At 33.7% G+C, this 13001-nt stretch overlaps 1 protein-coding gene across 1 annotated transcript in view; it reads right to left on the bottom strand.

Annotated features, from left to right (window-relative positions):
• LOC123693530 (gamma-aminobutyric acid type B receptor subunit 2) overlaps positions 1-11743 on the bottom strand; it is a 61408-nt gene extending 49665 nt beyond the window's left edge. The window contains exon 1 of the mRNA XM_045638687.1: positions 10949-11743. Coding sequence (XP_045494643.1) covers positions 10949-11627 — 679 coding nt within the window. The 5' untranslated portion in view covers positions 11628-11743. The remainder of the gene's footprint in view (positions 1-10948) is intronic.
• Between the last annotated feature and the right edge of the window lie 1258 nt (positions 11744-13001).

Below are 13001 nucleotides of genomic sequence, written 5' to 3'. Positions count from 1 at the left end.
TATTTATATTATATTTTTTTGTGTGTTATGTTTTCATTTCCAATAAATTATTTGTATCAGAATTTTAATGTTAAACCCTGAAGTGATTTTTGTCTTCGTCTTTATAAATTATTTATGATTGTCCGTTTAAATTGAAAAAAAAATTAAAAGGGCAAAGCCGTGACGAACGGCTAATCGTTCTTATCACTGTATGCTTAACCCGCAAATGATTGTCATATTTTGATGCCCAATAAAATATTATTTTTGTTTGTCTAAAGCCGAGCAAAGCAAGGGCAAGCGGCTAATAGTCTATGACCTATGTAAACCTGTATACTAAGTGCTGTTGTGAACTATAAAGCTAACCCTAATGGTAGATGTAAGCACTTTAAAGTTTAAAGAGTTAACGTGTAGTTTCATGTAATTTCAATATGTATTTTATAGCAGAGCTGATATTATACATTATAGTTTTTACGGTCAAAGAGAATTTATAATGTTCATTTATAACAACACACATTCTCGGAAAAAAAGCGTATTTATTAACGAATACCGGCAAAAGAGCAGTTATATAGAGCGATGATATAAGAAAAACCCGCATAGTTCCCGTTCCCGTGGGATTTTCGGGATAAAACGTATCCTATGTGTTAATCCAAGTTACCCTCTATATTATGTGTGCTTAATTTCATTGTAATCGGTAATTCAGTAGTATTTGCGTGAAAGAGTAACAAACACACACATACACATCCTCACAAACTTTCGCATTTATAAATTATAATATTAGTAGGAAGTGAATATTTACGCCCAGAAACAATGGCAATAAACTTTCTTTAATTTATATATTTTCACTACTACAGCTTTTAAAAAAATGTGTAGGCTATTATTTTAAGGTCGCTATGTTCTTATTAGATGTATATTTTTGTACTGTACATGAAACGAGTCTCAGTGATCCTACGGTGACTAATGACTATAGATAAAACACCTTATAGCTTTTATTTTATTAGATTTATAACACAGAAAAAATAACACAAATAAACCGCGTGAGTAAAACCGCGTGTAAAGCTAGCTTGCATTCAATTGACTGGCCTTTGCTCTCATTGTGAACAATTATTTCATTGCAGTATAGACGCGATATCAAGCTTTTGTTACCGTTTGTATCAGTAACAATGCAGGTCATTATGTAACCTTTTATTTTGCATATTTGTTTGCTAATATTGTATGAGCTATTATGGGTATGTTTTGATTAAATTAGTTTTGGGCAATAATGAAAGAGGACGCATTGAATGTTTAAATTTTTTAGTCGTATAAAATTAAGGCTCTTTTTATCAGTATTTATTATTTTAATACATACATAATAATACCTACTGGGAAAGACTGGGTCGAATAAAACAGTTAATTTAATTCCGCATTGCCCAATTAATGGCTGAAGATAAAGTCTATCAGTAACATAAACGTACGACCAAAAGAATTGAAGGAACAATGAAAATGGTGCCATAACGAAATCACGTATTAACGAAACAAAATCTCGTACATCTTCTTTGGCAAATCTTGAAAATTACAAGTATTGTACCTATAGCTACTATGTGTTTATAACATACACCACTTTTAAAGTTAACGAGCTTTTGATTGTGTACTGAAAGTTGCGAATTTATAATTTAAGAAACAATATGAGTGTGTGTGAATTATGTAGGTATGTGTGCGTTATTCTACCCAATACACACATACACAATAAATATACATACATATAGTACGAATGTGTAATTTGACTCACTCACAATTATACAGTTTGCTTGACAACCACAATATTTGCTGTTTTGACTCAGTTATAATGGAACAACATGTTTGAGGTCTATTGTTCGTTTAAGTGATAATTGAATAGCTTTGTTGTTAATCTAAAATTATACGTTTATTTTGTAATAATTATGTTAACATGATTGTGATTGCGCTTTATTTAAATGTTATTTAAATCGACAATTTACTTGACTGATCTCCGTTGAAACCACATAATAAAATTAATATTATTATCTACTTGTTTTCGCGGTTTCACCTACATTGTCTTCACTACATAGTATAAAACAAAGTCGCTTTCTCTGTCCCTATGTTCCTATATTTCCCTATGTCCCTTTGTACGCTTAAATCTTTAAAACCACGCAACGGATTTTGATGCGGTTTTTTTTAATAGATAGAGTGATTCAAGAGGAAGGTTTTAGTATATAATTTATTAGGTTTTAGACAAAGCGGGCGAAGCCGCGGGCGGTAAGCTAGTAAACTTATAATTACACAATTTCAACTTTCGAGAATTGTACATACTTTATCTATTTAAAATTTCAGACTAGCATTTTTTTAAAATATCAAACAGACAGCGTAAGTGACTTTGTATACTTATATACATATATACTATGAAAAATGATGATAGGTACAATAAAACGAGATGAGAAGATTTCAAAGGGCTGTTCAGATAATCCTAATTAAATTACATGCGTTGAATGTTACATCTATGTCACACCCTTATCTTTCACAATATAAAGATATTAAAGGCGAACAAATTGAATTCCGTAATTACCTAAAAGGAAAAATCCACAATCCTTTATGTTTCGTATATTTTTATCTTTTATATATGAATGTTAAACCGACCGTTGAAACTCAGAAATCATTAGAATAATGGGGTATGTGGAATCTAAGATGAAAAAGAAAAAAGATTTCACTTCACAATTCCTACGTTATTGTTTAAATAGCTCGTGTAATATAGAAATAAAAAAAAACATATAACACAAAACTTTCTTTCTCGTTTAAAAAATATGCATTTTTTATATTAAACGTGGGAGCTAAATGACGACGATTCTCTTATTTTTTCTGAGTTGAAGTGCTGTTGAAATGGGACATAGTTTTTCTAGTGTCGAGGTACAATAGATGTTGTTTAAACTATCTATAAGTACTTACTAATAAGAAACGTCTTTCTGTGTGTTACGTTTTTATATCTTTAGCACAACACATTTGGAACGAATAGTTTAAGAACCAAGTCATACCCCTAAAGGATATAAGTTTTTGTTCGTCGCTTTGTCCAGGGACGAAACCACAAGACACAGCTGTATAGGTATATTAACTAGCTGCTCCGCGCGGTTTCACCCCCGTGACTCCTCTCCCGTTGGTCGTAGCGTGATGATATATAGCCTGTAGCCTTCCTCGATAAATGAGCTATCTAACACCGAAATAATTTGTCACATCGCACCAGTAGTTCCCGAGATTAGCGCGTTCAAACAAACAAACAAATAAACAAACTCTTCAGCTTTAGCTTCAGCTTTATTTTAGTATAGATGTGACAAATATATTTGCGTACCAACACAATATACTTAAGAGTACCACCAACATTACATACTTATACTTTTACACAATATATTACATACAAAACTTCATGAAATGGATGTAACACGAGTTAACGTTTAAAAATTAAACAGTCATTAAATCCGCTGTAAAAACGGATTAAAAACGTGTGTGAATTAAATTATTAAACTCGACGTTTTTACCGTTAAAGCGAGCATGGTCACTGACTGACAGATATATTCGTACATGTTAATTACAATTCTCTTACGCCTTGTACACCGACGCGTTCGCGTGCGGCAGCGAAACATCGAAAAATCTGTCAGTACTATGGCAGGATTTCGCATATGATATGTCTCACTCTAGCACATAGATAGATGAAATAGTTGCGTCCTTGTCAGTATAGTTTCGCAAGGAACTGCGAAATGGCCATTACACAGACGCATTGCGAAACAGTTGCGAAAACATTGCTGTGTACTACGCCTTTTTGGTACACCGACGCATTCGAGAGCGGCAGCGAAAAAACGAAAAATCTGTCAGTAGTATGGAAGGTTTTCGCATATGATATGTCTCACTCTAGCACATAGATAGATGAAATAGTTGCGTCCTTGTCAGTATTGTTTCGCAAGGAACTGCGAAATGGCCATTACACAGACGCATAAGTTTCGCTAGTGAAGTTTCGCGTGAGTTTCGCATCGCATAGCGTCCGCTCGCATTCTGTCGGTGAGGACAGATTTTCGCGTCCATGGACAATGATATTATATAGAAGTGATATAGAAATAATATATACTAGCTTCCGCCCGCGACTCCGTCCGCGCGGATGTCGGTCTTCGCGTGGATGGTTTATTTATCCATTTTGAATACCTCTGACAATAACATCTTATAAATATCTATTGGACCCAATTCCCAAATACGGCTAGGCCTATAATAATACGCAACGTGTGTTCGCGGTTCTACAGAACAACGTCTATGGATAAAACTGAAAAATGAAGATTATTTTTTTTCTACGTATTTTTCCAGGATAAAAAGTATCTTATTTTACGCCCAGGATAATAAGGTATAATTATACCAAGTTTCATCGAAATCGAACCGCTAGTTTTCACGTGATGCCTTCACATACAGACAGACAGACAGACAGACAAAAATTTTTTTAATCACATATTTGGGTTTGGTATCGATCCAGTAACACCCCCTGCTATTTATTTTTTCAATATTTTCAATGTACAGAATTGACCCTTCTACAGATTTATTATATGTATAGATATAGACAAGAGGTACCTACCTAGATACGCCACCAACGTGCCAAAATGCCAATTACCATGGCAACTATTTGTTTATTTATATACTATATTGTGATTTGTGAGTATTATAATAACGTATCTATACATAAAATATCATTGGCCATGGATGCCGAAAATACTGAATTATTTTTGCATTCTATTCGAGATTATCCCGTATTATACGCAATTGGACACGCAGATTATAAAAATACGTACAAAAAAGAAGTAGCATGGAAAAAACTTCAAGAAAAGACTCTGATAGATGGTAAAAAATTTATTGTTTATATTTCATACATTTTATGTTTTTAATTTTCTTTGAAATAATTTACAAATTGTGATCGAACATTAAGCGCTGCTAAGTCTGCCCTATGTCTATTGGCATGCATTGGTACGAATGCTCCTAAAGTGTCCGAAAATTGTTTATTTTCGTATGTGTATACTGCAGCTTTAACAATTTTAATAGTATTATTCAAATCTGTTTCAAAGGGCCTCAAGAATATTCTAAATTTTTGTGCTAAAATGCCAAACGCACATTTTACTACTACTCGTGCCCTACTTAATGATTTATTAAATCTTTTTTTATCATTGTCATTCATTGCTGCGTCTCTTGTCTCATTAGAAAGGTTTCTAATTTAAATCTTCAATGAATACATGTGGTGTAGTCTGTTTGAAACCTGGCAAAGGTTTTGGAGCTGGCAAATTCAGATACCGTCCACTTTTTAAAAGCTGATAAAATGATGAGTTCTCAAATATTGTAGTATCGGAATCTTTACCATAATTATGATCCTACATCTATGTAAGTAAATTTGTAATGTGGATCAACTATTGCCAATAACACAGTAGAAAATCGTTTTTTATAGCAATAGAACAGTGAGCCGCTGTTAGGTGGAAATTTAATAACAATATGCTTGCCGTCAATACTCCCGAGGCAATTAGGAAAACCCCATTATTATTTCCAATCATGTTTAAGTAGAAGGAACCGGGATGTACTCTGGCTGTAGTATTTTCCAAATTTGTTCGCATACTTGAGTTACTATCTTTGAAACGGTGCATTCACCCAAACGATAAGAAAAATATATTGTTGTATATGTGTCACCAGTTGCTAAAAATGACATTGACTGAGATGACATTCTGAAATTACGTCTGCACCTGCAGTCGTCAAAAATGACAATGGCATATCAATGCGAAAAAGTTGCGAAACATTGCTGTGTACTAACGTTTCGCTGATATTTCGCTACGCTGTAGTTTCGCAGAGATTCGCTGCCGCACGCGAACGCGTCGGTGTACTAACGGCTTTAGACGTAATTTCAGAATGTCATCTCAGTCAATGTCATTTTTAGCAACTGGTGACACATACACAACAATATATTTTTCTTATCGTTTGGGTGAATGCACCGTTTCAAAGATAGTAACTCAAGTATGCGAACAAATTTGGAAAATACTACAGCCAGAGTACATCCCGGTTCCTTCTACTAAAACATGATTGGAAATAGCTGAAGCATTTCAAACAATATGGGGTTTTCCTAATTGCCTCGGGAGTATTGACGGCAAGCATATTGTTATTAAATGTCCACCTAACAGCGGCTCACTGTTCTATTGCTATAAAAAACGATTTTCTACTGTGTTATTGGCAATAGTTGATCCACATTACAAATTTACTTACATAGATGTAGGATCATAATTATGGTAAAGATTCCGATACTACAATATTTGAGAACTCATCATTTTATCAGCTTTTAAAAAGTGGACGGTATCTGAATTTGCCAGCTCCAAAACCTTTGCCAGGTTTCAAACAGACTACACCACATGTATTCATTGAAGATTTAAATTAGAAACCTTTCTAATGAGACAAGAGACGCAGCAATGAATGACAATGATAAAAAAAGATTTAATAAATCATTAAGTAGGGCACGAGTAGTAGTAAAATGTGCGTTTGGCATTTTAGCACAAAAATTTAGAATATTCTTGAGGCCCTTTGAAACAGATTTGAATAATACTATTAAAATTGTTAAAGCTGCAGTATACTTGCATAACTTATTGCAGATACAAGAAGGTGCACATACGAAAATAAACAATTTTCGGACACTTTAGGAGCATTCGTACCAATGCATGCCAATAGACATAGGGCAGACTTAGCAGCGCTTAATGTTCGATCACAATTTGTAAATTATTTCAAAGAAAATTAAAAACATAAAATGTATGAAATATAAACAATAAATTTTTTACCATCTATCAGAGTCTTTTCTTGAAGTTTTCTCCATGCTACCTCTTTTTTGTACGTATTTTTATAATCTGCGTGTCCAATTGCGTATAATACGGGATAATCTCGAATAGAATGCAAAAATAATTTAGTATTTTCGGCATCCATGGCCAATGATATTTTATGTATAGATACGTTATTATAATACTCACAATATATACCCGGCGCGGCCTAAGATGATCCCTATGACACTGACAGTTATTCTCAAGAGACAAACTTGTAATGGCGTCACCATTAAATTAGAAACGTATTGGAGGCGTCTAAAAATGGCATTTATTAATTTTTACGTAGCTTTATGCTATTACAATGATATTCCGTTGGAATTATAACAATTCTTATCATTTACGAGAAATTATATCAATCTGACTTTACGTTTACGTCCTTCAAAACTTCCATCGTTGGCATTTATCGACTAGTGCGGAAAGTATCGATAAACAAATTTCGATAAAGGAAACGAGTTCACATTTTTTCCATGCTTAAGCTATAGTTCATTCACTATTGAATGGAACAGAAGATCGCAGCATAATTAATTAATTAATTACCGTTCGCGTTAATTTACTTACTTAAGATAATATAAGTTTTTTAGAAAAATTAAATGGGGGATTCCATTTTCATGATAAAATAATATACACTGTGTTAAACGGGTTAAAAATTACGAGAAAATGATAAGGTGCATTTTTATGTTTAGGAAAACTTTCGTTTTACTTACCGTTTCGTTTACATAATAGACGTTAAAAATTCATTTTATAATATTGTAAATACATGTTTACCGACGTGGCTGAATGCAAACCACGCCTTTGCCTATAAAATAGTAAAGTATCGACACGATCCATCATACGAGCAATCACTAAGACCAACTGTCATAGGGATCATCTTAGGCCGCGCCGGGTATAGTATATAAATAAACAAATAGTTGCCATGGCAATTGGCATTTTGGTACGTTGGTGGCGTATCTACCTCTTGTTTCTATATACATATAAATATATTATCTGTACATATAATAAATCTGTAGAAGGGTCAATTCTGTACATTGAAAATATTGAAAAAGTAAATAGCAGGGGGTGTTACTGGATCGATACCAAACCCAAATATGTGATTAAAAAAATTTTTGTCTGTCTGTCTGTCTGTATGTGAAGGCATCACGTGAAAACTAGCGGTTCGATTTCGATGAAACTTGGTATAATTATACCTTATTATCCTGGGCGTAAAATAGGATACTTTTTATCCTGGAAAAATACATAGAAAAAAATAATCTTAATTTTTCAGTTTTATCCATAGACGTTGTTCTGTAGAACCGCGAACACACGTTGCGTATTATTATAGGCCTAGCCGTATTTGGGAATTGGGTCCAATAGATATTTATAAGATGTTATTGTCAGAGGTATTCAAAATGGATAAATAAACCATCCACGCGAAGACCGACATCCGCGCGGACGGAGTCGCGGGCGGAAGCTAGTATATATTATTTCTATATCACTTCTATATAATATCATTGTCCATGGACGCGAAAATCTGTCCTCACCGGCAGAATGCGAGCGGACGCTATGCGATGCGAAACTCACGCGAAACTTCACTAGCGAAACTTAAGCGTCTGTGTAATGGCCATTTCGCAGTTCCTTGCGAAACAATACTGACAAGGACGCAACTATTTCATCTATCTATGTGCTAGAGTGAGACATATCATATGCGAAAACCTTCCATACTACTGACAGATTTTTCGTTTTTTCGCTGCCGCTCGCGAATGCGTCGGTGTACTAAAAAGGCGTAGTAAACAGCAACGTTTTCGCAACTGTTTCGCAATGCGTCTGTGTAATGGCCATTTCGCAGTTCCTTGCGAAACTATACTGACAAGGACGCAACTATTTCATCTATCTATGTGCTAGAGTGAGACATATCATATGCGAAATCCTGCCATAGTACTGACAGATTTTTCGATGTTTCGCTGCCGCACGCGAACGCGTCGGTGTACTAAAGGCGTAAAGGCGTAAAATCGCGCAAATAAATGAATACTTATAAGTTGATAAGCGCTTAGCTGATAGATCCCTACTAATATTATAAATGCGAAAGTAACTCTGTCTGTCTGTCTGTTACGCTTTCCCGCTTAAGATTCTCAACCGATTTTGATGAAATTTGGCACAAACAATCTTTAGACCCTGAGAAAGAACATAGGCTACCTTTAACGAAATATGTACCACGGGCGAAGCCGGGGCGGACCGCTAGTTATTGATAAATGTTTGTCATTATTACATTATTATACTGTACCTTTTATTTTTTTTTACCCTGCTTCTAGAATGCCAATAGCGTTTACAAACGATGGTATTAAACTTTCTGATATAATATGACTTAACCAAGTTATGGTGCTTTAAAACTTATAGTATATCATAGTAATCTTATTATCCCATAGTTCCTACTTGTCTCTTAAATTCCAATTACTCCAACCTTCCTATAAATGTAATAAAGTATAAGATTTTGTTGAAAATTTGTTAGACTTTCACACCAAAAATGATATACGGATTAGCATAGCTTACACTTTAGGTACCATACGAGCATAGACTACAATTAGTTTTCACACAACCTATCTCAAATTCATATCACAGACATGACTTGAAACTTTGATTACATTGCTAAAAGCCTGGAAACTTTACCTGTTTTGATTTATTTGTACACGTGAGTTTGTAATTTAGGACGCACGGGATAAACCCTGACTTTTGCTCTGATTCAGAATTAGTTTTAGAATAATGCCTATGTATACTTTATAAACTTCACAGGCGAAATTTTGTTTAAGTTACCTGTAAATCAATAAGCAATAAATTTCTCTGGCGAAATTGAGTAAAATACTCACCAAAAACTCAATCTTCTAATATTATTACTCTGAATGTTTATATTTGAATTCTTATGTCTGACTTATAAACATCTGCTCTGCATATAAATAAAATACTATTTTGTATACAATTTAAAGAATGGAAAAATCACTTTACTTTGAAGTTTAACTCAATAAAAATATGTCAACTCCACTCCACTGTTGCAAGCGCTTATAAAAGTTGAACTTTAAGCTCTTAATACAATTAATATCAATTTAAAATCCCCTTACACATTAGCGTTCCCTTATAATAGCAAATTGCTTTTACGTGATCTACAGTCAAAAGACTAAAGGTCAGCTGGCACTTATGCATTTTAAGTTTTAAAAGCGAGATTTTAATTAATAAGCCAAGTTAAAAGTGTTTTAAAAGAACTTTTAGTAATTAAGGGAGGATAATCTATACTAATATTATAAAGCTGAAGAGTTTGTTTGTTTGTTTGAACGCGCTAATCTCGGGAACTACTGGTCCGATTTGAAAAATTCTTTCAGTGGTAGATAGCCCATTTATCGAGGAAGGTTATAGGCTATATAATATCATCACGCTACGACCAACAGGAGTGGAGCCACGGGGGTGAAACTGCGCGGAGCAGCTAGTAGGTTATGATACATGGAAAACTATAGGATGTTTTTGTGCAATTTTCATTTGTATTATTTTAAAGAAAATTATTAATTTATTGTTTAAATTGTATCAATTTTGAATACTTTTGAAAAAGCCTTAACAATATGCACATGGTTTTTCCAATTTAAATTATTAACGCATGCATACATCTGAATGTTTGATTTCGAGATGGAATTAATTAACAATCGTGAAATCTTTCTGCCTTACTGCGATTTTTTTTGGGTTGTTAAAATTAAACAAAGCATAGATAATAAACACACCTATATAAAATGGAGTTAAAATTATCACATACTAGCTTACCGCCCGCGGCTTCGCCCGCTTTGTCTTAAACCTAATAAATTATATACTTAAACCTTCCTCTTGAATCACTCTATCTATTAAAAAAAACCGCATCAAAATCCGTTGCGTAGTTTTAAAGATTTAAGCATACAAAGGGACATAGGGACAGAGAAAGCGACTTTGTTTTATACTATGTAGTGACAATTATCATAATACAACACACGCATCCAAATTTAACAGAACAAAGCAAAACATTCCACGTATTTATTTCAAACCGTCGCATACATTAAAACCAATCGTTAAAAATACAGGTTAATTAAGTTCATCACGAATGTTCAAAGTTCATTAAAATAACTCACCTTCTAATTCCAATGTTGATTGTAGATTTGTAACATCAGAAGGGTCGGAACTGCCTAACGATTCAGTACGCCTACCCCCATATTGAATTGGATATTCCATTTCAACTCTTAAATTATTTGCATCACGCGTCCCATTCGAACCGGTTTTTGTTCCCATTTCGTTTCCCTCGCTCTCGTGTTTATTTGAAGCCAATTCATGAATATAATTCCGACCTTCATTCTTGTTCATTGGCGCTGAAATATCGTCGATTCCGCTCATCCGAAATCCAGTTTTGTTCACCGTCGACGAATAATCGTAGAATATTTTTGTGCGCGTCTCGTCGTCGATCTTCAGCTTCTCCATTGATTCGTCTTTGCTCTTCCAAGACGCATCTCCGACTGCTTCTTCTGTATCTTTGTAATGATATTCATATTCCTTATTAGTTTCATTTATAATTTTATTAAAATATGCTTTTGATTTATTGCTTTTTGATTCACTATAATAATACACATCAGCTGTGCTATTAAAATACTCTAATTCGTACGTTTCAGTGTTGTTCAAGGGTTTTCTTCTGGATCTGTTTAATAGGGTTTCATAGCTGATAGCTTCGCTTACGCCATTTTTGACTGCTATTTTTTCAGTTGTAACTAAATTTACATGTACATCATCAGGTATTCTGGTTTGTGTTTTCGTAATCATTTGCGTACTCAGAATTGGTAGTACAAATGGCAGTATACAGTATAGGGTTAGAGAGAGGGGTAAGGTAGGTTCTCGAAAGGGTGAGAGGGGTGTGGGGGGAGTCCGGCGGAGCCTCATGCCAGGCCGGCGGTCAACACCGACTTATCTGAAAAAGGAGAAACGATTAAATTGCATTTCTGTTGCTTGGAACTGGTTTTGTTAAGATAAATTAATTTTGAGTTTTAATTAAGTTCCCAAATTGCATTTTGTTACGTCTTAAGTTTAATTTGTAGCTGTTTTAAAATTGTTTGGTAATTATTATTATTAAGTTGAATTGCATTTTCAGCGAGTAGTTTTCATTGGATGAAATTGTGAAATTAATCACAAAACAATGAGCATTAAAAGACTAGTTATGAAGTTCCATAGTTTTGTACGTAAATATCTAAATAGACATGTTGGTACTTTTAAATAGAAATATGTTCATAAAAATATAATATTATATTTTTACCCTTTTTAACAATTTCCCAATCCCGTTAGGGTTGATAACTTGATACCATGTCAAACCCATGTTTATATCTCTTGAAGCTTACATGTATCTGGTTACCATTTTATCATGAGTACCGTAAAGGGCAGATGCATTATACATTTGTTTCACTGATCGATTTTCTTTAGAGACAAGTATAGGTGATCAGCCATCTGTGTCCTGCCGGATCAAGACATTATTTTTTTCTTCGTCTACACCGGGAATCGAACCCGGGACCCCTCGATTCTATTTCTACGTTCACGCTATACACTCAACCTCTGTACCAAGGAGGAGGTCATTGTATCATCGTGCACATAAATTGGTTTAATTTAGAGATTTTTATTAATATTAATTAAATTCAGGATTTTTTAACGTTATCGGTAAAGAAATTGTTAAAAACTAACATGCCCCTGAACTAAAAATTTTGACTTGGTTATTATGACTTAATTCTGAGGAATCTTTTTCGAGAGGACGTCCGTTCCTAAAGTGAGAAATTTAAGAATAGGATAAGTATGGGCTGATGATGATGATGTCAATATGAAACTCATTTTAATTATATTTTATAATAAAAATCCAATTTTCTTATTTTCTGTAATATTCATACAACATTTTAGTAACACTGAAGCGTAAGCCTGAAACTCTAGGGACGCAAAGTTGACTAACAAATCGATTTTTCATATTCATGTACCAGATGTAATGTATTAGAGTAATTAAATAACGAATTTGTATCAAAACAAAGTTTAAGCGTTAATATTTTTTGAAACATTTATTTTCTAAATATTTGTTATTTAATTTAAATTTAGAAATAAAATTTTTGGAATATAAATTGATGAGCAATTAAAAACTTTTCTGATACATATGACGTGTTGAAC

The sequence above is a fragment of the Colias croceus genome, chromosome 8 (assembly GCF_905220415.1).
Source record: "Colias croceus chromosome 8, ilColCroc2.1".
Lineage (NCBI taxonomy): Eukaryota > Metazoa > Arthropoda > Insecta > Lepidoptera > Pieridae > Colias > Colias croceus.
Note: the sequence above shows the minus strand (reverse complement) of the source record. Positions and strands in the feature narration are given on the sequence as shown.